The 27,680-nt window shown below is 39.9% G+C and overlaps 1 protein-coding gene across 3 annotated transcripts in view; it reads right to left on the minus strand.

Moving 5' to 3' along the window:
• Positions 1–8,915: 8,915 nt before the first annotated feature.
• The window catches only part of MYCBP2 (MYC binding protein 2), a 264,592-nt gene continuing 245,827 nt past the window's right edge, over positions 8,916–27,680 (minus strand). For all 3 annotated transcript variants that reach the window (XM_037059374.1, XM_037059371.1, XM_037059373.1), the window contains 11 exons: positions 26,653–26,772; positions 24,985–25,086; positions 24,216–24,344; positions 23,694–23,826; positions 21,978–22,081; positions 20,652–20,840; positions 19,793–19,900; positions 18,426–18,635; positions 15,596–15,703; positions 12,823–12,988; positions 8,916–9,739 (listed from right to left, as the gene is read on the minus strand). In XM_037059374.1, the coding sequence (XP_036915269.1) occupies positions 9,624–9,739; positions 12,823–12,988; positions 15,596–15,703; positions 18,426–18,635; positions 19,793–19,900; positions 20,652–20,840; positions 21,978–22,081; positions 23,694–23,826; positions 24,216–24,344; positions 24,985–25,086; positions 26,653–26,772 (1,485 nt within the window). In that variant the 3' untranslated portion in view covers positions 8,916–9,623. The remainder of the gene's footprint in view (positions 9,740–12,822; positions 12,989–15,595; positions 15,704–18,425; positions 18,636–19,792; positions 19,901–20,651; positions 20,841–21,977; positions 22,082–23,693; positions 23,827–24,215; positions 24,345–24,984; positions 25,087–26,652; positions 26,773–27,680) is intronic.

Below are 27,680 nucleotides of genomic sequence, written 5' to 3' on the forward strand. Positions count from 1 at the left end.
CGCCCGGGGCTCACGGCCGCGCGCTTTCCTCGGCGCGTCTCCGCCCGAGGGGCGGGCGCGTGTCTGGGGCGGTGCATTCGCCGCGGGCGGGAGCGGGCGGGAGCGGGCGGGAGCGGGCGGGAGCGGGCGGGGGCGCGCGCCCCTGGGGGCCTCGCCTCCGGCTGCCGGAGGGTGAGTCGGCGGCCTTCCTCTCCGAGAAGTTCCTGCGGCTTTTAAGGATTTTTGTTTTCAAGCCGAAGTGGAAGGGGTGGAGCTAACTAGATGCTTCAGAGACTGTCCGCGGGTGAAAACGAAAAGTTTAGGAGGGTGGAGCTGAGAGGAATGGAGGGAGTGTCCCTGGAGCCCGCGCTGGGTTCCGGGGCAGAGGCACAAACGAGAGGTGCGGGCCGCTGACACACCTCCGCGCGGCGGGGCAATCCCGGGTGCCCGGCCTGCGCCTGCGCCGAGGATCCGGGAGGTAGCACCGGCTCTAAAAATACACACGCTCTGTATACAGAAGGTGTCGTTAAAAACTGCGAGGAATCCTACCAGAATGGTGACCGTGTTAACGCTGGGGTTACAGACGAATTCTATATTTAAAATGTGTATTTTCAGATTTTCTAAAAATGAGTTATTCTTAAAAACCTCCTTTACTTTATGAAGTGGATATAGGCTCCCGAAATTTGTGAATAGCTTTCTGTAACTAAGGAAAGTGTAAAGGAGTAGTAGATGATTATTTAAAACAAAATCTCTGCTGAAGCCTTTTGTAAATCGAGGCCTTTTTGTAACTGCTACCTACATGTTTTCATAGTTTGGATTTGGGGATACTGGGTTGTCTTAAAAGGTTCTGATATCCTTAGGTGCAAAATCATAACTTGAATCATGCACTGCCCTCAAAAATAAAAGTAAGAAAAAGTAGTTTCCATCTCAAGGCGTCTTCTCAACCATTTGCCCCGTGTGGAAGGGCTAGAAGATTGTGGTGCACTGGTCCCGACTCTTCCACTCCACCTCCAAACTGAGCTGGGAAGCTCGGTGGGTAAACTTACACTGGGATTCATTGTGGGACAATGCCAGTGTTTTCTTTTGGGACCTAGCTTATCACCAAGTCAAACTGAACAAAGTCCCTGCACCATATTGTGATTGTATCTGTTTTTGCAACATTTTTTAAAGATCTGTCAGTGACTGGATGATGGAGGACAGTAAGAAGTTTTAAGACTGGCAACAATAATTATTGAAGAGAAACCAAATGTAGGCACATTTATTGAAAACTTAGGTTAACATTACAAGTGATCTGCCAAATACATTAAACTACATCAGCAAACATAAGGAATATATATTACATTAAAACTTTCAACTCCAACTGTAGTCTCTAATTTCTCACTGTAGGCTATTCTCTCCCTAAAGAAGACATGGATCTTGGCAAACTACCTATCAAATGCTCCCTTTCTTATTACTTAAAGGTTTTTTTAAAGATTTATTTATTTATTTATTTATTTATTTATTTCAGAGAGATGGGCAAGAGAGGGAGTGAAACGTCTATGTGTGGTTGCCTCTAGCACACCCCACACTGGAAATATGGCCTGCAACCCAGTCATGTGCCCTGACTGGGAATCAAACCAACAATCCTTTGTTTCGCAAGCCTGTACTCAATCCACTAAATTACACCAGTCGGGGCTTATTTAAAGATTTTATTTCACCTTTATGAAAAACAGAAACTTGTACTTTTTTTTTTTACTCAGTCAACACTTAATTACATTTATCAGTTGTGATGGTGGGGAGAAGGGTGGTTATGAAGTAGTTTGGTGTAGCAAGGGAAAATCTTTTATTACTGACCCTGTTTAATATTGCCCGTGCATGTAATAATAAAAAAACAAACCGATGCTTATTCAGCTTTCTTAGTCACTTCCTTGGGTGCCTGAACGTGCAACCCAGGAGCTGTAGGTGGTCATTCTCTATCATGGGGTCTGATCTGCCAAGCAGATAAAAGTTCTCTGTGATGAGAAAACAGAAGAGATGCAGAAGGAACTTACAGAGGGGACAGAGCTGGTGCCCCCAGCCCTGGTTCTACTCTATTCCCAAGGACTGGATTGCGATTGCAATCTAGTATCACAGAGATTGCATTTTTTTTCTTGTTTGCTAAAATTATTTTGAATATGTTTTGTTGCAACCGAAACTCCTTACCAGCGCAGACTTGACCTGGAAAGGCTCCTCCTTAGGTCTCAAGTGATTTTTCCTTCTAACTGAAAGGCAGTCGTGGAATTTGGTCTCACTGTGTCCTGTATCTGGAGTGGGGGTGGGAGTGGTGCCTCCATACCTGCCATTAACCGCGGGCCATTCTACCTGGTAGTATAGAGGCGGTGGTTGCTGGGCTGGGCTGGTCTCTGGTGGAGCCCAGGAAAATCGGCATGAGAGTGGCCCCTTTTTCACAGATTTCCTGCCTTTTGAGCTGACCGATGAACCCCAGATCTTACTGTGAGAAAGACGCATGAAGTTCGTTTCTGAGGGGCAGGGAGAACTCTGAAGGGCAGTGGAGTTGGGGAAGAACAGAACCTTTAGTTTTACTATAGTCATTCCTCTGAACTGTGCAAGGGAAGGGCCTTACAGATTTAAAGGTTTTTTCCTGGCTCCCTGACCTTTTTTCTTTCTCCCCAATTCCACTCCTTCTTCTAATGCTTTCTTCTCTCAGCCTGGTGTTCCCCACAGGAGAAGGAACTTGTGTTTCCTCATCCCCTTCCCGGCTCTCTCAATCTCCAGCACTCAGTAAAAGCTGCCCCAGGTCAGGAGGAAGATGCGCACCTGGGTTGTGGCTTAGGTTTTGATCCCTGTATTGGTTTTCCAGGCTTGGACACGTTCTAACTTCTCTGTGCTTCAGTTTCCTCATCTGTAAAATAACAGCTACCACAGAGAGTTGTCATGACAATTAAGTGAGTTAAGGTCTTGAGCAGGTGGGTCAGCTCGTGGTGAGAGCTAGCTGCACTGCTGTTGTGGCTGCGGCTCTAACTCCACGGTGGGGGCACACATTTCTCCCCGGCATCTTGCGTCTGCAACCCCACAGCTCCCCTCTTTGTTGGTCCAGCATACCCCTCCCTCTCTGGAAAATTAGCCTGACTAAACTGTTTCAGTTTAGACCCTCTCTGGATTTTGACACTGTCTAACTACACTGTAAGCTCCTCAAAGAAGAGAAGTGTGTTTTGAGACTCTGACAAGAACCTTTGTCAACTCTTCCCAAGGCCACAGAAGTGACTTTGCAGCTGGCCTGCCCTGGGGCAGTGTTTTTCAAGCTACTTCCTGACCTACTTCCTGAATCATGTTCCTAAAGCACATGTCTGTTGTTCAGAAAAATCCAAAGATTGGTGATAAAAATCCAAACGGTTGAGAATGATATTCTAGGCCAGTACTGTTCATTAGAAATTTATGCAAGCCACATATGTGATTTAAAATTTTCTAGAGGCCACCCTGGCTGGTGTGGCTCAGTGAGTGCTGGCCTGTGAACCAGGGGGTTGCTGGTTCGATTCCCAGTCAAGGCACATGCCTGGGCTGTGGGTAAGGTCCCCCATTTGGGGGCATGTGAGAAGCAGTCACATGTTGATGTTTCTCTCCATCTCTTTCTCCCTCCCTTCCACTCTCTAAAAACAAATAAATAAAATATTTAAAATTTTTTTCTAGAGGCCACATTAAAAGAAGTTAAAAGGAACAGGTGAAATTAATTTTAATAATAACAAACATATACTTAGTATATTCAAAATGTTATAATTTAAATATGTAAGCAATTTTATAATTATTGAGATATTTTAATTATTTTGTCTTTTAGTACTAAGTCTTTGCAAAACCTTGGGCTAGTGTTTTCAACTTTGTGAGATTCAGTTGCTTGATCTGCAAAAGGAAAACAATGGTTCATAGGTTTGTAGAAGATGAAATGTGCTGCTGTAACGAATGACTACAGACTCCATGGCTTAAAACAACACAAACATATTTTTGCACAGTTTTGGAGATCTGAAGTTCAAAATGAGCTGAAATCAAGGCCCATTGTCTGACTTTGCTTCCTCTTTCCCGTATTAGGACCCTTGTCATTACATGGGGCCTATAAGGTTAATTCAGGGAAGTTTCCCTATCTCTAGGTCTGTACCCTTCATTATGTCTGCAAAGTCCCTTTTGACACATAAGGCAACAAATTCATATGTCCTGGGGATTAGGACAGGGACATCTTTGGGGCCTGTTGCTCTGCCTACTGCATCCAGGCACCAGTCAGCACAGTGTGTGGCCATTGTCAGCCCTCAACAATTATTGTTGTGGGCTGTTAGGGAAAACCTTGATTACAGTTTTCAGTACCTTTGTATTTTTTAAATGTTTCTGTATCTGTGCTCTGTGAATGTGAAATCCCTAGCTCCTGGCACAGTGTGCTTGCACACGTTTACTCAGGAACTTGTGGTCACCTTCTGTGTGTAAGTCATGGTTACTAGGCAACTGGGAATATAGTTCCCAGGCTCATGAGCCGGTGCAGTCAGGTGTAGATAAAGAGCAGGTGTTCAAATATTTGTTAAATGAATTAATGAAGCACCACAGCTTACTTTCACTTCTGAGGAACATATCAATGCCTCAGTTCTCACCACACTTTCTCCCTGGAATGCTCTTCCCATTTTTGCTTGTCAAAACTTCCTTCAAGACTAGACATAAATACTTGCATTTACTTTTTTTCCCCCCTAGGAAATGGGTGTTATAACAGAACCTGTTTTTTGCTGGGCTTTGTTAGCTGAGAAATGTAGTGAAGTTGATGGCTTGTGCTCTAGCAGCAATGTCAGACTGTGTGGTTCTACCGGACACGTCTCTAACCTTGGCTATTCTTCCCTTTCATAATTTCTCTTCATTTTGTAACTCCCTCAAGTATTTATCTTTTTCTAAGCTACCTTATGTCATTTGTGAAATGAAGCAACCTGGTTTGTCCGTCAGTCAGGTCCTGTAGGACACGGACGCCAAGATCCAGTTAGAGGTGCAAGAAGTCTGTTGGGTGTAACGCCTGAGAGAGGGCAGGGGTAAGGGAGCAGGAGTCAGAGGAAGCCCTCGGAGTGCAGTGTGGGTTTGGCATCCAGGAAAGGACAGGGAGAAGGAACACTGCCCAGGAAGGAGTGCTTCCTTGGGCAGAAATTGGCAGCTCTGGCACCCCTGCCATGCTCTGTCACTGCCTGGGGCCGCTCAAGAGGAGTGTGGCTTGGATCAAACGCTGTGGCGGATCCCACAGGTGCTGCGGCTGGACGATGCCAGCCAACTGCCTTCCTACAGGGAAGGTTCTCCCTCGAAGGGAGATGAAGGGAGGTCTGAGCCGGGGGCCTCCAGATCTGCACGGCACACTTCTTTCGTCTTGCTCCTTTGCAATCGTGCCCCCATTACGAGTGCCCAGTTACCATTTCATAAATTACCTCTTTTCATAGAACCAGTTAATAATGTAATAGAAGTAGCATGATGTGGTAGAAGTAGTTTAGATGTGAAAGACAGAAAGATCTGATTCACGTCCCAGGGTTTTTATTTTTCCAGCTAAATCTAGGTTAGTTAGAGAATCTAATGCCAGTTATTTAACTTCTCTAAGCCTTTAAAATCATCTACTAAAATGATTAATAGTATTTTATCTTACAAAGTTGCTGGGATGATTAAATAAAATGCCTATAATTCAGTATCTGCCATTTAGGAGATGTTAAATAAGTGTTCTACTTTCCTTTACTCTTCACTTTTGAATAATACTCGATCACAGGATACAGCGCTGTTGTAAATACTGAATACTTTCTCATCTGCTCTCGACTAGGTTTTGGGTTGGCCAAAAAGCTTGTCTGTCTTTTCCCGTAAGATGGCTCTGATAGTTCTTAGTTGTCTTTAACTTCATTCGAAACAGTTGTTAGATTGTGTTGTGATAGCTGCCTATCAAGTGTACACTTAAAAAAAATCAAAATTGGTGGATTTTTGTGTAGCTCTTTTAGTACTTAAGCTTGAAGAAAATAAGCAATGTTTTCAGTGTATTATGCTTTATTCTTTCAAGAAAGGTAACAACACAACTGAAACGCAGAAGATTTGTGCAGTGTATGGAAAAGTATCGAACATGTCAAAAGTGGTTTGTGAAGTTTTGGGCTGGAGATTTGGTGGATGATGCTCCGTGGTCAGACAGACCAGTTGATAGTGATAGCAATCAAGCCGAGACACTGAGGACATCAACATTATATACCATGTGGGCGATAGCTGACACACTCAAAATATCCAAGTCAATAAGTTATCGGTGAAAATGAAAAATGTCTTTTATTTTATGGAAAAAACTAAATGAACATTTTGGCCACGCCAGGATTATTATTTCTAAGAAATTGTGACTAAAAAAAGAGTGAGTGCCTGGCTCAAGGTCACACAGTCACAACAGAGGCGGAGCTGGGATTTGAACCAGAGTCTTCTGATTTCAATTTCAGCATTTTTAATGTATTGTTGGCAGTTTTCAGGGAAATGAGCTGTGATGTTTCAAGACAGAGCCAATGTAAGAAACACATGTAGCCACCTACAGGTGGAGTTCAGTGACAAGAGGGCAGGGTGAGATGTTGGGGCTGAGAAATCTAAAAAAGAAGGCAAATCAGTAACCATTGCGAATGAAGAGGGAATAAAGAGCATTGTATATATTTTTCAAGTAAACTTATTGATAGAATAAGGCGTTTTTAGCCCTAAACAGTCTAGCCAGAAAACTGCTTAAGAGAAATGGCTTTTCCTCGGCCTGAAACTGTAACAGGAAATGAAAAATTCCTTCCAGATTCCCCAACCCTATTGTGATTCTGCCTAGCTTCCTGCTAGTAAATTAAACACAACATTTGAAAATGCCTTTGTGCACGGCATGCTTGAGCCAAATGTGTGCTAAAACCATCTCCCTTCTGTGCTTTGTCAAAAGTCATTCCTAAAATCTTTAAATTTTCTGGATTTGAGATGCCTGGAATATAATTAGAAGTAGCTTCCTTGTAAATGCAGGCAAATAAATCATCATGAGTACATACTACACAGCATTGTTCTTTTCCCCGTTTCTAGAATATTAACTTGAGATGGCTCTTGCCAGTCAAGCCATCTTCATAGTTTCCCATTTTCTTTCTTTTCCATTCCCATTCACACTGGAGCAGATCGGCTTGCTAGCAAAGTTGATGGATACGAACTGGCACTCTACAGTTATCAAGTGCCCATGGCATTTCCTACCTTTGTGGCATTTTCAAGGTCAGTTTCATATCTGTGGCCTGTGAGTTCAGGTCAGATATGTTTACAATAGCCTCACCGTGTCCTCCCTTTGTTTTCCTGGAATATACCGAGCAACAGCTTCTGCCTGTGTATGGGCTTCGTGTACTCTGGACACAGGCAAAGCCAGCCCTGAGCCTCTGCCCCCAGTTTTCTCCCGTGACCCTGGGCATGGAACATCTGAGATGGCTGTGACAGGCAGGCAAGGGCTAGGAAAAGAGGCTGAGGGACAAATTCCTAAGCAGGTCATGGGAGGTAGCAGCTGGGCCAGAGGTCGCTGTGGTACCTATCACCCAAAATCCTCATGGCAGAATGGCATGTTCTAAAGAAAAAGGCTGTAGTCCTGAAGGCTGTGGAATCTCTTTTGAACACAGGTACTGTCCCAACAGGCCCTTTGTCAAAAACAAAAACGCTCTGAGAAGATAAACGTGAGAATACCTTCAGAATACCTTTTCTGCTTAAGGTTATCAGGGTTTCTTCGTGAAATACTCACCCAAGGTATCCAACCCAGAGCCTGGAATTGAACAGGTCCTGCCTAAAACCCTTTCAGCAGGGCTTGGGACCACCATAAGCACTCTGAATGACAACCAATTACTCTTTCCCATTGGGCAATTAAAAGTTGATTGCAACTTGATGGCATTGTTACACACTACAAAGGAAGTCTGTGTAATCTTTGAGAGATTTTAAAAGAAAGTATTACCATTTCTTTTACAGGGATGCTTCAGATGTATCCTATTTAGACAGAGGAGGACCTCCTGTACTGTTTCAAAGCCCTCCCTTGCTCAGGAAGCCCTCTATGCTTGAACAGAGGATCCACAAATTGGGTCATGAAGAGATCAGCCTTCATGATCTTCAGTTGCATTTTTTTTTTAACAATAAGGTCTCACTGTTCTATCATCTTCTAGAATTTTCTATGTACGCACTTTTTATCATGCCTTTCTCTACTTCTCTGCCCCTCAATGAAATGCTGCTCATTCTTCAAGATGCAGCTCTGATGACCTCTCAGCTACACCCTTCCCAACAAAAACAAAAAGCCATTAACAACGATCTTTCCTAAACCCTGAAAACACTTGGCTTGGACATTTTAATGAAATGTATTAGAACATTCTCTAAATGGCCGTCTGTGCTCAGACTGGATCTTTGTATTTTTAAGGTCCTTCAAGGCACAGATTATTTTAAATTTCTTACAAATGCTTAGCAAATATTAATAATGGCTACTGTTAAATTGATTTATGTATTTCCAACAGAAGGAATTTAGAATAAAACCCAGCAAAACTTTAGCCAGTCTCGTGAAGTGAATATAACCTGATTTTACGATGAATCATAAACAAACAATTTGGCAATTTATGGGTTAACTATTTTTAAAAAATCACCCTGTATTCTGTAGCAAATAAAGAGAAGACTAGTGATTTTGTTAATTACTTTATGCAAGTTCTAAAAGGTACTGGTTAGTAAGATGGAGATGGCCACTTTCCTAAATGTCTTCCTCTGTGTTTGGCAGGGGTCTGTTTAATATGTGCAGCTCCTACTCTGTGTGGTTAAAGCCCCAACACTGCACTTCATCGCCACTGTTCGTTTTCCTCACACAGGTAATGACTGTGCTCTATGATGACCTTTCTTTCTAAGGAAAACTGGGGTTTTAGACCTTAAAGATGTTTAAATGTTGTTTCTCAAGCAACACCTTACACAGTTGTTATGCTTTATCACTGTATAAAAATGCACAGTGGTTTATTGACATGTACATTCCGATGTGTTTACAGCTGCAGGGTAATGAGGCACACTCAGTATTGCACTTCATTAAAATTTCAGGCTCGAACTTAACCTAGAAGTTTAAATGAAACTGCATTTGTAATTTAATAATTCTTATAGAGGACAAACATTGATATCTTTATATACAGTGTAATACTTATTACATTTATATGCCATCCTAACACAGTTTTTTTAAATAACAGTCTAAGAAATAAACCAGAATATTCTTCTTTTTATCCCCACCCGTGATGCAATTGTACAGGATTACAAAAAGGCAGTATACAATAAACAATGATTTTTTTCCTGTTTTTGCTTGAAAGCCAGCATCATTCTTAGTCCGTGGACATGGTGATTCTTTTTATATCAATTATCTATAAATGTCCAATGCTTCACAGGCCAATGACGGTAATGGCCACATGCAAACACCTCACAAGTTTGATGTCTTGGCTCAAAGAAAATAAACCAAAATAATGGGGAACTTTCCATAGCAAGAATTATGTACACGGCATTTGGCATCCTTCTTGCACTGTGAATGGTTCATCTTCATGGATGTAAAAATGGTCCCGTCCTTATCCTGAGCAGAGTTTAAACTTCACCACATCAGGTTAGACGATGAAGGCAACTTTTCTCTCCCCAGACACAGGAATCTGAGTGTTTTAGAAAGTGTGCGCGTTTCTGCACACTCCACAACCCAGGGCAAACTCTTCCCCAGTGGGCGGATGAACAACATGGAGCGGACATTCGGTTCCTTCTAATTGTTTGCCTTTGGGACCTGCATAAATTTTGAAGGAGGCAAAAGAATACAATTCAAAATGTACATACATACAAACCTAATATAAATATAAATCACTGGTAAGTTATTCAATGGCTGTACAAATATAAAATTAAAAGATTATTTTTCCTAACTGCCACACAAGTAAAAGTGTCCCCATAAAAAACTCAACATCCCAGGTATGTAACAGAAGAAGGTACATGGCCCCTTACTTGCAACATCCTACCTCGAGATAACCACTACAAGCTACACATCATTTTCTATTAATAAATGCACTTGGTTCATCATTTTAAAGCAAAGAGCAATGAACAAAAATGGCCAAAAAATCCTTCAATTTAGTCTAGCAGGAAATTTCTACATGAGAAAATATAGACTCTTGTAAAAAACTTTTTTCCAGGTAAAACTAGATTTAAATGTAACCAAGCCCTGTTACCCTTTCATCTTCTTTGAAAAAAAAAAAAGACACACACTGGTAAAATGGGAAGACTGCCTGTTAGTGAGTGTTCTTCTGAAAAGCAGATGGGAGGGCAGTTAGTAGGAAAACGAAAATGAATCATCTTAGAAATATCAACAGAAATGGAATATAATCTGGAAGAAACACTTTGGGAAAGATAAATTTGTAGAGAATAATTAAATAAACGGGGCTTAAAGCGCACAGAAATCACTTTCCATTATAAAAGACCGGATGCCCACGTGCACTAGCATCCGAGTCCCAACCAGCTCCTCAGGAAATGTTTTCGAAGGGGATGGGCAAGGGGATTATCACTTTGACTTCTTAACCCAGACTCTTAGTTTTCCTATATTATTTAAAATTAATGGGTTGGCAGTAATTAGAGAATCAGTCCTTGAGTCTTTCTAAGTAAACTGCATGGTCCCCTTCCCTGCTGATTTCACTGTGCGTTCTCCTTTAATTCTCTTCCACTTCTCTGCACGAATGGATGAGTTAGAGGAATGTGTGGGACAGAAAAAGCACACCTCAGTCTAAGAGTATAGTCTTAGGCTATATCTATTTGGCTTCTCTTGGCCTTCATTTTCTATTTGTAAACCTGGAGAGGGGGACAAAACTCTCTGCCTTGTAGGCTGTAAAAATCTGGTGAGAAAATATATGTGAAGATGCCCTGGATCAACATCAGTTCCTCCCTTCCCGCCATCTCCCGGACTCCTCTCCTGCCTCATGCCCCTGATGCACAAGTGTTCAGAGGACGAAGTCCTTTCCGTGGGCTGACGCGGATGAATGCGGGAGGGGCGGCCTCGCTTTGGCCTGCCTGGCCCTTTTCTCTCAGTAACTACCCACTACTGTGTGCGCTGCAATGCTTGTTTCATTACCAGCTGACTTCTTTTTTGTTTTCAGTATTTTTTCAGATAGAAGAAACTTTCTGTCATTGAATAAAATTTGCATTTTCCCTGATGAAACTGCTTACCTCTAAATTTCCTCAACTAGAAGTTGGTTATTTATCTCCCAAGTTCTTCTGTGCCAAAAGGCCAAGAAGCAAGATTGGACTTTCCTGGCTCTCAGTTATTTCCAGACCACTAACCTACTTTCATTCCATAACCCCTCTTCCTTTCAAGCTCAGATGAGCTGGAACACTGACCTCCAGACCACCACCTACTGTGAATGACGGCTCACAGTTCCATTCCGGACACTGCCTTACACGCTGTAGTCTCACATTATCCTGATCTTGTTTCCCTCAAAGTCCACTACATCTATTTTTCTTAAAACGTTTTTAGAGATGGAATAGTGTTTAACAATTTTTATTTGACACAAGCAAATAGCAAAAAGTAGCGTTACATTAAAAAAAACAACCCTCTTTATCTTACTGTCTTATTTTTGAAGAAATAATGTATCTCTCTCATAGTTTAAAAACCAATAAGCAGCCACTTTCCCCATCTTTGCCCCATATTCCGTTTTCCCCCAAAGTTAACCAATTTTATTCACTTTTATATATCTTTCCAGTGCTTTTATGCAAATATAAACAAATATATAGTCATTTCCTCCTTTCTTAACAAAGGTGGCATATCATATATACTGTTTTATAATTTGAATTTTCACTTAATATGATCTCCTATAGATCTTTCCATATCAGTGCATAGAAATCCCATCCTCAGTCGCCTTATTTTATTAATGGAGCATATTACTTAGTGTTTAAGCCCCCTCCACCCTGGACACTTGTATGGTGTAAGCATTTCTATTACTACAAGCGATGCTGCAGTAAATAACTTGCACCTTTTTCCTTGTTTATGCTCACACATGTGGGCATATCCCCGGAAGTGGGACCGTCGGAGGGTGCGTGCGTTTGCAGTTTCGAGAGCCACCACGGGGCACACCACTGGCACTCCGATAAGCAGCAGGTGAGAGTGCGCATTTTCCAGCATTAGCACACTGTATATCGTGGTGCTGGCGCTTCTGCATGCATTTTCACAAATTCCAGATACGTCTTACACAAAATTCTCTTCCACGGTCACATTCACCCCCTCTTCCACTTCTCTCACCCCCACTGAGCCTGCTATCCCACCTCACTGTGATCGCCAGCCTCCTCTCTGCTTCCAAATTTTGTTTCATATTGACTTTTTCTCAGCCTGACCTCCACAGATAATCAACTCTCCTGTATTTTTAGTGGCTTCTTAAATCCCCTTGGCTTTCTGATGCTCACTGCCCCTCTAGTTTCCAGTCATTCTAGATTAAATCACTTGTCTATTTTGTGGTGCCAGTTCCAGGCTTCTTAAAAAAGGAAATGACAAAATCTCTTTAAATGGTTCTGTTATCCATTATGATTTCAAACTTCACATGGCCCTTTAGTGCTGAACAGCAGTCCTTTCACTAATTGTTAGTGGACTGACTTCCTTCTCAGCCCCCAAGCAATCTGCTCCACTCTAGCCCCTCACCCCTCACTCGCGGTGAGGGTCTTGACTTTCTACGTTACTCACCAAGTTGTAAGTTCATAAGAGCCGACCCTTTGGATTCTTTAGGAGAGTCTCAACTGGGTTTCTGCCACTTGGCACAAAATGTTCTTAGGTAATCATTCAGTAAAGCTAGATACATGTGAAGGATCACAGGATCACATGTGAAGAGACTAACAGCGTACCTGCGGGACAGTGTGGTAGTTCTTCCTTAGGGATGCTCGTCATCCTTTGGAAATCATCGTGACAAGCATTACAAAAATGTGTTGTTCCAAAACAGAAAAAGACAGCCACTGAGCAGCAGTAGCGACATTTATACTCCAAAAAGTCTGTGCCATGTTTCGGACACATCTGTAGCAAGAGAAAACGGACACAAGATTCTAGTGAGTCTACTTCGGTTACACTGAAGATAGTCATATATAGAACTCAGTGATTCCTATTTTAAGAGTACACACAACTCTAAAAACTCATTGAAAAACTGATGATACACAACATTAAAAAACAACCACAAAGGTGTAGCTCTGCCCAAGGGATCTGGACAAGCCTCAGTTTCCAATTCCAGTTTCATCACAACTAATTTTATTTCCAGGTTAGCCCCTTAATTTCCTTGTGAATGTTTTCTGGTAGCCAAATTATGAAATGAAGATTTCATGGAAGAGAGGAAAATCTAAAAGTGTGACTGCAGGTTTGAGAAAATATAATAATTATACTTATTAATTGTTGAGATATGGTGATTATTTTATGGGAGACAAAATTATAAAATGCAAATCCCATCTAAAATAAATAACATATATGAAATAATTTGAAAAACTATACAACATCAGAAAATGAAGTGGGGAAAACCTGCTATACCATTTCCACTATCCTTGGTTATATTACTATTAAAAATATAGAAGGGACTTCCGGTCAAGATGGAGGCATAGGTAAACATGGCTTGCCTCCTGCACAACCACAGCAAAAATTACAACTAGACTACAAAACAAATATCACCCAGAACTGTCAGAAAATTGAGCTACATGGAAGTCCGACAACTAAGGAATTGAAGAAGACACATTCATTCAGATGGGTAGAAGGGAGGAGATGCTTGGAGAGGTGCAGGCACGTGGAGAGGCACAAAGACCATGAACAGGTGGTCCCACACCAACATGTGGTGGCTAAAAAATGGAAAGGATACCTAGGGAGTGAGGGACCCCAGCCCCACAACAGACCACCCAGTCCAGGATTCCTGTACAAGGAAGGTAAGTACCCATAACTTCTGGCTGTAAAAAAACAGTTTGGGTTGGGGTGGTGTAAGAAACTGCAGGATTCTCAGAAGTCTCCTCTTGAAGGGCCCTCAACAGACTTAGGACTTATATAGACCCACTCCCTCTGGGCTTCAGCACCAGGGCAGCAGCTGGGAAGGGCACCAGTGGAATATGGGGAGAAACTGAAGTCCCTGGCATCCCGGGGGGACAGCTTCCTCCAGGACAAAACTCCAGGGGCCAGGCAGCAGCCACTGTCCCTTTTCTGAGCCCCTCCCAAACACAGAGCCACAGAACAGTGACATGGGTTGCTCCACAGATATCTGTCTGTCTCTCTCTCTTTTTTTTTTGCTTTTCTACAATAGGCCATGCTACTAAGACAGGGAGCCAAAGCAGCTCTATCTAATACACAGAAACAAACACAGGGAGGCTGCCAAAATGAGGAGACAAAAAAAAATATGGCCCAAATGAAAGAAGAGAACAAAACCCCAGAGAAAGAACTAAAAGAAATGGAGATAAGCAATCTATCAGATGCAGAGTTCAAAACAAGTTATTGCGATGCTCAAGGTACTTCATCAGCATAGAAAACTCACTGGGTATTTCAACAGCATAGAAAAGACCCAGGCAGAAATGAAGGTTGCACTAAGTGAAATAAAGAAAAAATTACAGGGAACCAACAGAGGAGTAGATTGAAACCGAGAATCAAATCAATGATCTGGAACATAAGGAAGAAAAAAACATTCAATCAGAATAGCCAGAAGAAAAAAGAATTAAAAAAAAGATAGGATAAAGAGCCTCTAGGACATCTTCAAACCTACCAGCATTCAAATTATAGGGGTGCCAGAGGAGAGGAGAAAGAGCAAGAAACTGAAAACTTATTTATAAGGAAGGAAAACTTCCCTAATTCGGTAAAGGAAATAGACATACAAGTCCAGGAAGCATAGAGAATACCAAACAAGACGGATGCAAAGAGGACCACACCAAGATACATCATAATGAAAATGCCAAAGGTTAAAGATGAAGAGAGAATCTTAAAAGCAGCAAGAAAAAAGCAGATAGCTACCTACAAAGGAGTTCCCATAAAACTGTCAGATGATTTCTCAAAAGAAACTCTGCAGGCTAGAAGAGACTTGCAAGGAGTATTCAAAGTGAAAAACAAGGACCTACAACCTACATTACTCTATCCAGTGAAACTATCGTTCAGAATTGAAGGGCAGATAAAGCACTTCCCGAAGTGAAGATAAAGGAGTTCATCATATGTAACATGTTAAAGAAACTTATTTAAGAAAAAGATCAAAACTATGAACATTAAAATGGCAATAAATCCATAGGTATTGACAACTGAATCTAAAAACAAACTAAGCAAACATGTAGAATAGAAACATACATAGATATGGAGGGTTACTGCTTGGGAGGGGGCAGGGGGAGCAGGGGGGAAATGTGCAGAGGGTAAGAAGTACAAATTGTTAAGAACAAGATACACAGAGGGATGTTAATAACAGTATAGGAAATGGAGAAGTCAAAAAACTTCTATGCTTGACCCATGGACATGAACTAAGAGGGGGGATTGTTGGAGAGAATGGAGAAGTACTGGATGGAGATGGAAAAGGGGGAAAATTGGGACAACTGTAACAGCATAATCAGTAAGATCTATTAAAAATAAAACTTTAATGTTTCTACACTTTAATGTCCTTTCTACTAAAAATGTTCTACTCACCTGAGCCCTGGACACATCAGAACAGGCACCACAAATGAGCTCTCTGGGGTCATAGTCATCCCCTTGTCCAGCCTCGGCATCACAGCGAGCTTCGCCACCAAAATATGCCTAGGGACAAAACACACTGAGATTAGAGCAGGGAAAAAAGTGCGCCAAGGGAGACGCAGTCTGGGCGCAGTAGCAGTAAGATCAGGAGGCCTCAGGAGACACTATCGTCTGTGAGGCGCCCCCCTGCAGGGCCGAGCGGGTGGCCACACTGCTGCCTGTGGGGCAGATCGGGTGGGAGTTAAAGCTGCTGCTCTTCATTTTGGGAATGGAGTCACGTGCACCGCAGGAAGTTCAAACACTGTACCTGTCACAGCCAAATAACAAAGGATTGTATCTTCTCCCCCAAACGTATCAAAATAGGACATTAAGTAGTAAAGAGAAACTGCTTTTTCAGGGCAAAGTTGGAATAGATTTTCATCATTTTGAAAGAGTAAATAACATCTTCATTTTCACTGCATTAAAAATATGTTTAGAACTCCTCCAATTTTAACCTACAGAACAAAAAATGTGCCTAAAGTAAATTTTAATACAGAATTATAATACTCGGGCTAATGGGAAAGAAAAAAATCAATTTTAACCACACAAAAATTTTAAAAAAGCAAAGACATATTTGGTAATTCTGTTCAGAATACTGCTCATATTTAAGAAGCTATACTATATGCAAGAACTGATCAGTATCCAGTACAGATACTTGGGTAAAGGAAACGATCGTAACAAATGATTTAACTGAATCTGCTCTGGACACAAAATAATTGAGGTCAATTATAATTGGAGCAATCTACATGCACATGCCCCATAGTCAAAAAGGCTATGTCCATAATTGAGGATAAACAAGATGAGTCAATATGACTATCATCTGTACTAGAAAAACAGGTCAAAAGACAGGCTCCATTGATTCAGAGGCTATTAAATGGTAGTTTACTAGCTAAATTTGGCCTCAGAAATATTTCATTTGTCCTGGGGTCTATTCTAGCTGTTTTACTTTTCTAGATCCCCTACTTGGCTTCCTGGACATTTGACTGCCACCCTTGTGGTGGAACAATACTCATTTATGATGTGTAGTACATGAAACACACAGAAATAATGTTTTGTTATTTGTGACAATAAATTCACAAATACACAGTATTGGTCTTTTGTGTGTGTGTGTGTGTGTGTGTGTGTGTGTGTGTGTGTGTATCTGCCTTTCTGGCTACCATCTATCTTCCCACTCATTATCAGTATTTTCTTTTTGCTATACTGGGAGACTATGCATCTTTTATTTATTAATTCCTTTGTTCATTTATTCATTTTCTAATCAACTTAGTGTCTAATCAGTGCCAAGTACTGAAGACAGGGAAATTAAAAAACAGTCTTTGTCCTCATGGAACTTACCAAGTGGGGTACAGAGACAAGTGAACCAGTAATCATGCTTCAGAATACTGAGCTCTACGGTGGACATATGCCAGACAGGTAGATCATGTGGTGGTGGTGGGTAGGTGTGGGCACGATACAGAGGAGGTGAAACCTGATCTGAACCCCAAAGTTCCACAGATTTCGCTCTGTGCGTGAGCATGTGTGCAGGGTGGGTGGCAGGTGAGAGTAAAATGCAGAGCAGGTAGAGAAGAGCATTTCATGAAGAGAAATCACCGATGCGAAGGCATGGAAGCGTCAGGGTATGAGTAGACGTGGCCGAGCTTGGGGAACTGCAAGTTGTACGGTATTTTGTAGCAGAGGATGCAAATGGCAGCACAGTAGATGAAGGGTGGACTGGGCTACAGGATCATGAGCAGAACAGTGACACAAGCAGACTTGAGAAACACTAATCTACGAGTAGCAGTGTAAGTATAAAGGATGGCATGGAGCAGCTAGGGGCTCCACAAAAGGATTTTTGGAAGAAGGCTGCTATAGGCAGACAGCTCTGGGGGAGGTTTGGGGTGGGTGGAGGGATTTAGCAAAAAAAAAAAAAAGAGAGAAAGTGAGAAAGAACTCATGGACATGAAAAAAGAAAAAAAAAGGAAAAAAAAAAGAAGGCTGCCATAATCACCAAAGAAAATCATTAGGGTTGCTGAAGATGTCATAGGAGGGGAAAAAAAAACCTCAAGGGAGATTTAAAGGCAGAATTGCAAGGACTTTGTAAATTAACACTGGAGATTGAGAGAGAGTCAAAGTTGAATGGAATACTGTACATACAAACTCTGAAGTATCTGTGAGACATCCAAATGTCTAAAGGCAGTTGGATATTTGTATCTAAATCTCAAAAATTTTGTAAGGTCATAATATTACAGGTGGTCAGCAAAGGCATGGGTGCACAGGAGGTCGCTAAAGATAAAGGGGTACCATTCATTATGCAAGGATGGCAAGCTGGGAAATATGAAAGTGGCAGGTGAATAAAAGGGAACCCTGGGAGGGAGTTAAAGACAAAGGACTAGAGAGGGAGGAGAATATTAAAAAAAACTTTTGCTGAAAGGCAAGGAAGTAAGGACTTAAGGAGGAAATGTCCCAAAGAGTCAAGGAAGAGAAGTTTATTCAAGAATCAACTGGGTTTGGCAAACAGGAGGTTATTACTGATGGGAGGTAGCTTGTGTACAGCAGTATATCATATTTTGGAAATAGTCTGCATAGGTTAGAAAATCTCAAAACAAATTAAGTAAATAGATTCAACATGAAACATAGTACCAAGTTTCTCATTTTAAACTTCAGATTTAAGATGTAAGAATAGTTGGATATCAGTAAACAATTCAACTTCTTAATCACATAGACAATCTCTAGTTGTTAAAAATTCTTAGTATAATTTATAGCATACCTTTCTGCATTTGTAGCAAACATAATATGCATATCTATTCATGGCATAGCCAGCTGGGTCATTATAAAATCTCACACCAGGAGTCGTGATAGCTTCACTCTTATGCAGACCTTCATATTCCAATCTCATTAAGGCTTTTCTTCTGACATCCTCATAGAGTTCTTTTATTGGATCAAGCAGGTCTTTTAATACTATATGATTTATTTTGTTCTGAAATTTAAAAAATAAACATCCTTTAAGAGAATCGCTTATTAACTAAACAGTGTGCACCAAAGTGCCAAGCACTGTGCTAGGAGATACCTAAAATTTTTCTAAATAAAATGCCACTTAAAAGTAATCTTGCAAAGTCCTCACAAGCCCATATTTTCCCAAGAGCAGGGAAAATGGAGGAAGTGAGGCTCAGAATGTGAAAATTCCGTTTTATTAGCTTCACATTCCTGAGTGTGGGGTGCATCTGCTGCTGCCTGGGCTGTGCTGGGAATAAAAGGTCACCTTGCCGCCACAAAGAAGACACTCCTGTGCGCGTAGTGGCTCCTCGAAGCTAGGGTACAATGTCAGGTGACAGGAATAGGCAGGCAGTATTCTCTGTACCACTTTCATACGTCATTTCTTACTGTGACCTTTTATTGGTGGCACCATATGAGTTGAGAAGGCAAATACTACAATCTTTTTGATTATTTCTCAGTTTAACTAAGCAATGATTATGTTGTCTTTCCATATCACACCCTATATACCAACCTGCAAATCTGAAGAAAATAGGGAGAACTAAATAGAAAAAAAAAGAAGATTAGAGAAGGCAATGCTAATCACATTCTTAAACAAAGGTTTTCTACATAATTATTATTAGCTTGACAAAACAACTTGCTACTTTGCTTATTACTATCTTTGTAGAGATGCTTGTCAAAAATGTTCTTATTTTATCTGAGCTCTGAAAGAATCTGTCTTAATGGCACTGAAAGTTCGAGTTTCACTCTTTAATGCAGGTACCAGTACCTACAAGTGCCAGAGGCTCGTTCTTTTTGGTAGTTACTCGCTGTCATGTCACGTGACCCCAGCACTCAGGGGACCTGAAAGCCGTGACACATGTCCTTCAATGCCTGATGATGTCTAAATGATTTATATAATGCAGTATGTTTAATTTAGCAAGTTTTGATACATAATTACTATTTTGAAGTGCATTATAATAAATCTATAATATTCCCAGGTAGCACCCGGATAAGGACAGCAGAAACTGATGGGGGTGCTGGTAAAAAAGTAAACTGGAAAGGACACTGAGAGATACTGACACATATTGATTCTGAAAGGTGAAAGATGAGGATAAAGATGAAAGGAGATTAAAAGTAGATAGTTTCTGATTCTTTCCATACCTTGCAGATGGGGCAAGATATAAATCCAAATGTTATCCTTGGGCCAAGCCACCTGTTTTCCAAAACTCGCCGACAGCACTGCAAGTGGAACACGTGACTACAGTCCAGCTTAAAGAAAGAAAAGAGAAGGAGATAAGCAAATGCAATGACAGTAACAGCAGCAACTGGCAGATCATTCAATGTATGACGCTACTGAGAGTGGGTAAGAGAAAAATCAAGAAATGTAGCTCAATGAAATTTTAGTACTTTTCCACTATTTAGAAGATATTAAGTAGGTCTTCAGCTTCTCCCAACTTTTTAGCACGTATATATCAATGCCATCTTATAGCGAGTAAGATGGGTTAGGAAAAGTACAAAATTACTCAGTTCTATATCTTATAAAATAAGAGGAAACTACTAACGTAAAGATTTAGGATATATATGAGAATATTACTACAATTATAAAAAAGTAATGAAAGTAAAAAAAGATATATAGCAAATTATTATTTGCATGTGTTATTAGTATTATATATAATATATATAATATATTTATATATATGAATATATATAAAATCTATCGACACATATATCACTGCATCATTATGAATAGATCAGTTACATAATATATTAAATACCACTCTGGATTTTGAAAATTAAGAAGAGAGAAGTCACTGGATTATCTATTTTTCATCCCTATGAGCACTTTATATATTCTATTACTTAAGCTCACACACATTACAAATTAAAGCTAAACACACAGAATGTAAACAGAACCTAAGAGACAGAATTTTCTCTTTAATAAATTGGTAGGTATTAATGGAACGTTTTCTACTTATGGTAATAACTTAGCCACATTTACTACATTAAAAGCCGGGACAACCTGAATGGCTGGTGCGGCCGAGAGCGCTTCGGTGAAACATATCATGCACATGTCGTCAGCATCTTGCTTCAGTGCTGTGGCGTTTTTATCACAGCCGTGCAGACAGGGCAGACAATGCTCTTCGTTTTTCACACCTCCACATGGGTGGCCACAAGGGTGTGTCTTACTACAGGCTATCTTGGCGTATTCCTGGTAAAGATGAATTACAATGGCACACAAAATATCAAAGAAGCACACATCCTGGTAATTATATACATTATACTCATTTTCTAAGATACTTCCCACAGGAAATACATATTAGGGATAAGTTACAATAAAGTAGTTTTTATTGTTTGAATGTAAATTAGGGTTATTAACAAAGTCAGTTTTTCTTTTAATGTGATTAAAAAAAATTCCACTCCACATAAAGGAAATACTGATAAAGAGTGAATGAGAAGTTTAATCTGTTATCATGCATAGCCATAAAACAAAAAGTACCGACATACAATCTCCTAATCACTACCCACCTCCTTGTCAAAATGGGGATAAAAAAATACAGGTATCTTTCACTATTCGGGTACTATACAATTTCTTGTTAACTAATTTGAGGAATTATAAATGTTTGAGCCCTGACCGGCATAGCTCAGTAGGGTGGGCATTGTTCTTCAGGGTAAAAGGCCACCAGTTCCATTCCTGGTCAGGGCACATGCCTGGCTGATGGGCCAGGTCCCAGGTTGGGGGCATGCAGGGGGCAACTGATCAATGTTTCTCTCACACATAGATGTTTCTGATGTTTCCTTCCTCTCTTTCTCCCCCCCCCCCCATAAAAGTAAATAAATAGAATCTTTAAAAAATTTTGAATAACACGGAAGTATACAGATATTTAAGACTAAAGAATTTTGGATACTGTTTATTTTAGGAAAATAAGTGAACAAATAATGTTCACTTATTAAGTTTATTTTCCTAAAATAAATATTATTTAGCTCACCCTACTGAGCTATGCCGGTCACTTATTGTCCTAAAATAAATAATATTTATTTTATGTATAAAATAAACAAAATATGTATAAGAGGCAAAGGAAATACAACCCATAGATTTTAACTATTTCTAGCATAAAAGCACATGTTAGATATATATATGCTGATTACAGCTGAGAAACACACAAAATCTCTGATTTGGGTTTGAGTGCTTTGTCCGATCCATTCTGCAGCTTTGACAAAGCACTCAACTCTGGACATGGGTGATACCCGAATTCAGAAAACTGGAGTGGTGCTGAACGCAAACCCTGCCTTTCATGAAGGGAAAGGTGTCATGTGGGAAGGCGCACGCCCTCCCTGGGACACCCACCTGGCAGTCTGCATCAGAGCAAACGCTGCCGACCGCAGATAACTCCGTCCCACTTCTGGACCCACAGAAGCGGCACGCTTCTGAGCTGCTTGTGGTGGGTTTGCCTAGGTGCAAGCAAAGAAAAGAAAAATCCTTCTTAAGAATGTTCTCTACATATTTTAATATAAATGATTTTTAAAAAACCAAGCAAACCAAGTATGCACCAGATGCCATCACTGGGAAATCAGCCTGGCAGTTTTACAGCTGAAGGGTTGTAAGCTGCCCTAATTACAAAGTAAATACACAAAAAACAGGATCAGAAACTGAGGAGCTATATCTAAAGCCAAATGAATTTTAACTGATTTACTTATACTTTTTTCAGCAAAAAGGATTAGACTGGACTTCTAGTCAAGAGAGCTGGCTGAGCAGATAAGGCAAGTCCCCCACTAAAAAAGCACAATACCAGACAAAATATAACAATAAAAATTAAATAAAAATACACAGAAGAAAGGAAAGCTTTATGTGCCTTTCCACAGTGGCAATAATTAAAATGCACAGGAAAAAACCTCATCAGAGAATATAAAACTTGAAAATCAGAATTCCTACCCAAGGAAGTAGAGGTCATAGAGCAATTTGAAAGAAAATTTAATGAAATACAGAACAAACAGATCCACAGAAACAAGAATGGAACAACATGAGAAAGAACAGGAAAATTTGAAAAATCTGTATCAAGACCATTTTTAAATACAGAAACAAAATTCTAAGTAGTAATATATTGAACTTAATTTTTTAAAAAAGGACAGTTTATATTATGAATACAATGATGGTTCAACATTAGACATTTATTAATGTTACATACAGCATGGCCAGATTATAGGGAAGAAATCATCTCTGAGAAAAAAAGACCATGCTCTTATAGCATGAAAATTACTCATATCTAAAGTTAAATTTATTCAGGTTTACACCTAATTCCAACATCAGAAATTTGTGTCAGTGAAATGGCAGATGACAGAGGTACCGAAAATTGAGAATTTCTAAGATTTAATGTAGCTCTAAGCTGGAAATATACCAGGCTTACTTTATAAATAAATACAAATGAAAAACCACATGGTGTGGAGACAAAATGACTGGCCCAAGGCTACATAACTGGTTAGTGGTGAACCAAGTTTCCTAACTTTTAGACTGATGCTCTTTCTAACACTCAACACTGTCTAGTAAATACAATCCAGTAACCAATGATGCCATCATAATCGTTTATCAGAATATAGTAAAAAATGTTCACATTAAATAACTGAATTAAACTGACATCTAGTTTAATGGTAACCAATAGGCATGGTTCAATCTTTTTTAAAAAAAATAAAATTGTACACATCCATTATAAGGACCAAACTAAGCAAATTACATTAGACTTCCTAATCCACTGATCAGTACTGTAAATGTAACACGCCAAGAACTTGAAAGCCTCTGGAACCCTTCCAACCCGGGGTGGATATGGTATTTTGCTATTGGTGGCTTAGTTCCTCTACTCTTTTAAAAAATATTTTTAAAATTGTTATTCTATTACAGTTGTCCCAATTTTTCTCCCCTTTCCCTCTTCTGCCCATCCTGCCCCCTAGTCCTCCAGCCAATTCCCACCTGGTGGAAAGAGGGGAAGGGACTAGTTAGAGAACGTGTAGGGATGACCTATGGACATGGACAACAGGTGGGCAAGGTTCAGTCTCCTTTAAACCCTCTTACCTGTGTGCTCCCGGAATTCCACCATCGCTTTCATGGTCTTAGAATCTGCGAGTGCCATCAACCAAAACAATTTGGTTCTACCACACCCTTCATGAAGGTCAACCTTTATAGCTTCTTCTTCTTCTTTGAAGACCTATTATATCATTTTAAAAAATGAAAATATATTTATCACTCTGAAAGAAGAGTATAAAAGTTAATTTATTCAATAATAACAGTGGAAGCACTCTAGAAAGTTCTAGGCATTTCAAATCTTCCCTTTAGTCTTCACAATAGTTCTATTTTTCCAAATGTTTTAGAGAGGTTAAACAACTTGCTTGATTTATTCAGTTTATAAGTGACATTTAAGAATTCCACTGAGGTATCTGATTCCAAAATCCATTTTTCCCATGACCCCTAGTTTCCATCCCACAAAATTTACTGAATATACTTATGCCCTACATATAGTGTTCTGCATCCCACAAAATTTACTGAATATACTTATGCCCTACATAGTGTTCTGCATGTAAAGACAGAAATGGTCACCTGTCTCTGATGAGTTTTGGTTCGTCGATGAAGATGAAGGAATCTGTCACAGTCAGTACATAAATTCCCACATACGTTGCATAAAATGATCGCGGCAGTTTCACCATCATCGTGATTGTCGCACATGGGCTAAAACAGGACATTTTCATAGGTTACATTAGATTAACAGGGAAGTCTCAAAATTCACACAAATTGAATGTAATTCATCTTCAACAGCAGAAGACTGTTATTCTGAAGTCTGTGAAGAATTTGGAATCTGAACCTTAAACAGAATGACAGCAAGTGTACCAAATAATAAAATTCCCTCCCCAATTCCATGACTAATAAAATAAACATGTCTACTTTGCTTAATGACTTCAGAAAATTTCTATCCATTTCTCAAACATTGTGTATGTTAAATGAATAAATTATTCATTTTTGAAACTTGAACAATTAATAAAAAGTCTTCTTTTACACTGAATGTAAAGATACATATCAGACCTACTTTAAGTACATTTCTGAAGAAATAGTAATGTCATATTGCCTCTCTTACTGCTTTCTTTCCTTCCTACCATGAGACTGATTAAAGGGAAAGTTCTTTGATATAACTAAAGCCCCTAGTATACTACAAAGAGGGGACCCTGTGCGGTGAACTTGGCAGTGTGACACAATTTTTCAAGAGTGCAACTAATTACATAGTTTCACTTACAGCGTTTTTCTTTATTTAAAGCTAAGCTAACACCGACTATGAAGATGAAGGTAATCTTACATAAAATAATTTTGATCTCACCATTTGTTTTTGTTGTCCATCCTTTCCCATCCATCTTCCGGAGGAGAGACGATCTACGTGGTCCTGATCCAGAACGCACAGCGAGGCTAGTGCAAGCCAGAGCTGTTGAAAGGAAAGGCTGTCACACTACTGAATGCTTCAGAAAGACTTACACAGTGTCGACTGTCTGGCACATGATAACAGTTCAGTACATGTCAGCTGGATTTGAAAATACGTACATAGCCAGTGGTTCTCAAAGTCTCCTGATGTGGCACCAGGCGAACATATTCACCGTGTATATGCCACATACAGAGTATGCACTCAAATATGTACTGAATAAATGTTGCTGTGATGAACCAGTCTATTTTCTACCTGATGTATAAAATTATCCTTTATTGGTCTAATATGGAAACACTCTATCAATAAATAAATTTATGTATTTAATATACCAATGCCTCTTGCAAATTTTTCCATCCAGTATCATCTCACTGAGATATTAATCCTAAGAAAGGTGTCTGAGTTCACACAGTCCCATGAGCACTTGGGTCCATATCAGGTTCTTGTACACAGCGGTGACTCATAAGCCTCTGTACGCCCCTGATGGCCTAGCACTCTGCCTGGTGTGCTTTGTCAGAGATGGATAAATGTCTAACTGATAAAGTAAATGTCTAACAACTTCAGAAAATTGTCCTCAAAAATAGTTCGACACGTTCTGAGGCTTCCAGAGTAAGCTTCAGTTTTACACAGAGTGATATATTTCTGCATTAATGAAAAAATAATTTAAATTTAACTCTAAGAAGTGCATGTGAATGTCACTGGGTATGAAGAGTATTGGGGGAAATAGGAAAAAAAACTGGAAAAGAAAAATAAAGTACGCAAGAAAAAGGGGAGTGCAGAATGACAGAACAGAACACAAGCAGGCTGGGAAAGGGACACCGCCAGAGCAACTACTTGGGACGCCACACTCACTAGCAACAGAGCATTAACTGCTTTTTCTGCCCTAGGGAAATATAATGTATCTTCTTTTTCAGACTTCTGAGAATTAACGTAATATGCACCAGTGTTTACTTATTCCCAATGCTGTCACACTGCCCTGCTTCAAGGAAACCTCAAATCTCCTCTGGAAGCACACAGAACCAGAAATCTGGTAGGTTAAAAATTCCTACGGATGTGTCATCTGAAGAATGCAATCCCACTCTCTTAAGAGATTCTGCCCCTACCCCACCCCAGGCACAAACTTTTACTTTTTAAAAAAGTAAGGCCTACAAATCCAGTAAATATGCTATAGGGCTCTACCTTAGTACTGGGCCATACCAAAGGGAGTAGGGAGTGCTTTGTCTTTGAAGGACCTCAGTCTATCATAGCATAATGCTGACACCAAACTTACTGTGTAAGCTACAATAAATACACCATCAGAAAGATAACATGCTGACATACGAGGAAATTTAGCCCTTTCTAATCAGTATACTCTAACCTTCCTAAATGACAATGAAAACAAGTGATAAAGAACACATAACAGGGAATATTAATGACTCAGTTCATAATTGAAAAAAGCCCTTCATGCTTTTTCAGTAAGTATAATATTTGGTTAAAAAAGATGAGTTAAGCTGACTTATTAATTCAAATTTGTTCAAACATATTACTCAAAAAGACCATGCAACGATACAGACCAAATGAAAAAAATCCTACCCTCGTTGTTGCAATACATCTCACTGGAGATCTGAATTCTTCCTCCATCTTGGTCAAGGCAATGATGGTTTCTGCAATGGCATTTTTTGTCACGCGGGACCATGCTTCTGACAGATGACCCTATTGAGTAGAACATAATTTAATAAGCAACCAGAAATGTATAATCATAGTAGTAAATTCTATTCTCTGTAATAACATCTCTCCCATGAGGGCTGATTTGTTAGTGGAATCCTAATCAAGGGGCATAGTTTTGAAATAAATATCTTTCACTGCCCTATGAAAAATTCAACTTCTAATCACTATTTTGATGATGCAAAAGACAAGTAAATAAATTATATTCTCAATACTCTCTAGAGTTCAAGGCAATTTCCTTTTACATTAAAAAATTTTTAAGTATATTTTATTGATTATGCTATTATAGTTGTCCCATTTTCTTCTCCCCTTTATCCTCCCTCCACCCTGCATCACCCCTCCCTCCCTCCAGCAATCCCCCACTTAGTTCATGTCCATGGGTCACAGATATTTTAAGTTATTTGACTTCCCCACTTCCTATAGTATTCCTAACCTCCTCCTATGCATTTTGTACCTACCACTTATGCTTCATATTTCCTGTAAACTTTCCTCCATTCTCCCTTCTCCCCCTCTCTGCTCATAACTCTCCATGTGATCTCCATTTCTGTGATTCCGTTCCTGTTCTGTTTGGTTAGCTTGTTTTTGTTTTGTTTTTTTAGGTTCAGTTGTTGAGTGTTGTGAGTTTTTTGTCATTTACTGTTTATAGTTTTAATTTTCTATTCCTTAGATAAGTCCCGTTAACATTTCATATAATAAGGGCTTGGTGATGATGAACTCTAATTCTACCTTATCTGGGAAGCACTTTAACTGCCCTTCCATTCTAAGTGAAAGCTTTGCTGGATAGAGTAATGTTGGATATAGGTCCTTGCCTTTCATGACTTTGAATACTTCCTTCCAGCCTTTTCTTGCCTTTAAGGTTTCTTTTGCAAATCAGCTGACAGTATTATGGGAACCCC

This window comes from Sturnira hondurensis, unplaced genomic scaffold (genome assembly GCF_014824575.4).
Source record: "Sturnira hondurensis isolate 20B ecotype Veracruz unplaced genomic scaffold, ASM1482457v3 Scaffold0010812, whole genome shotgun sequence".
NCBI classification, from domain to species: Eukaryota; Metazoa; Chordata; class Mammalia; order Chiroptera; family Phyllostomidae; genus Sturnira; species Sturnira hondurensis.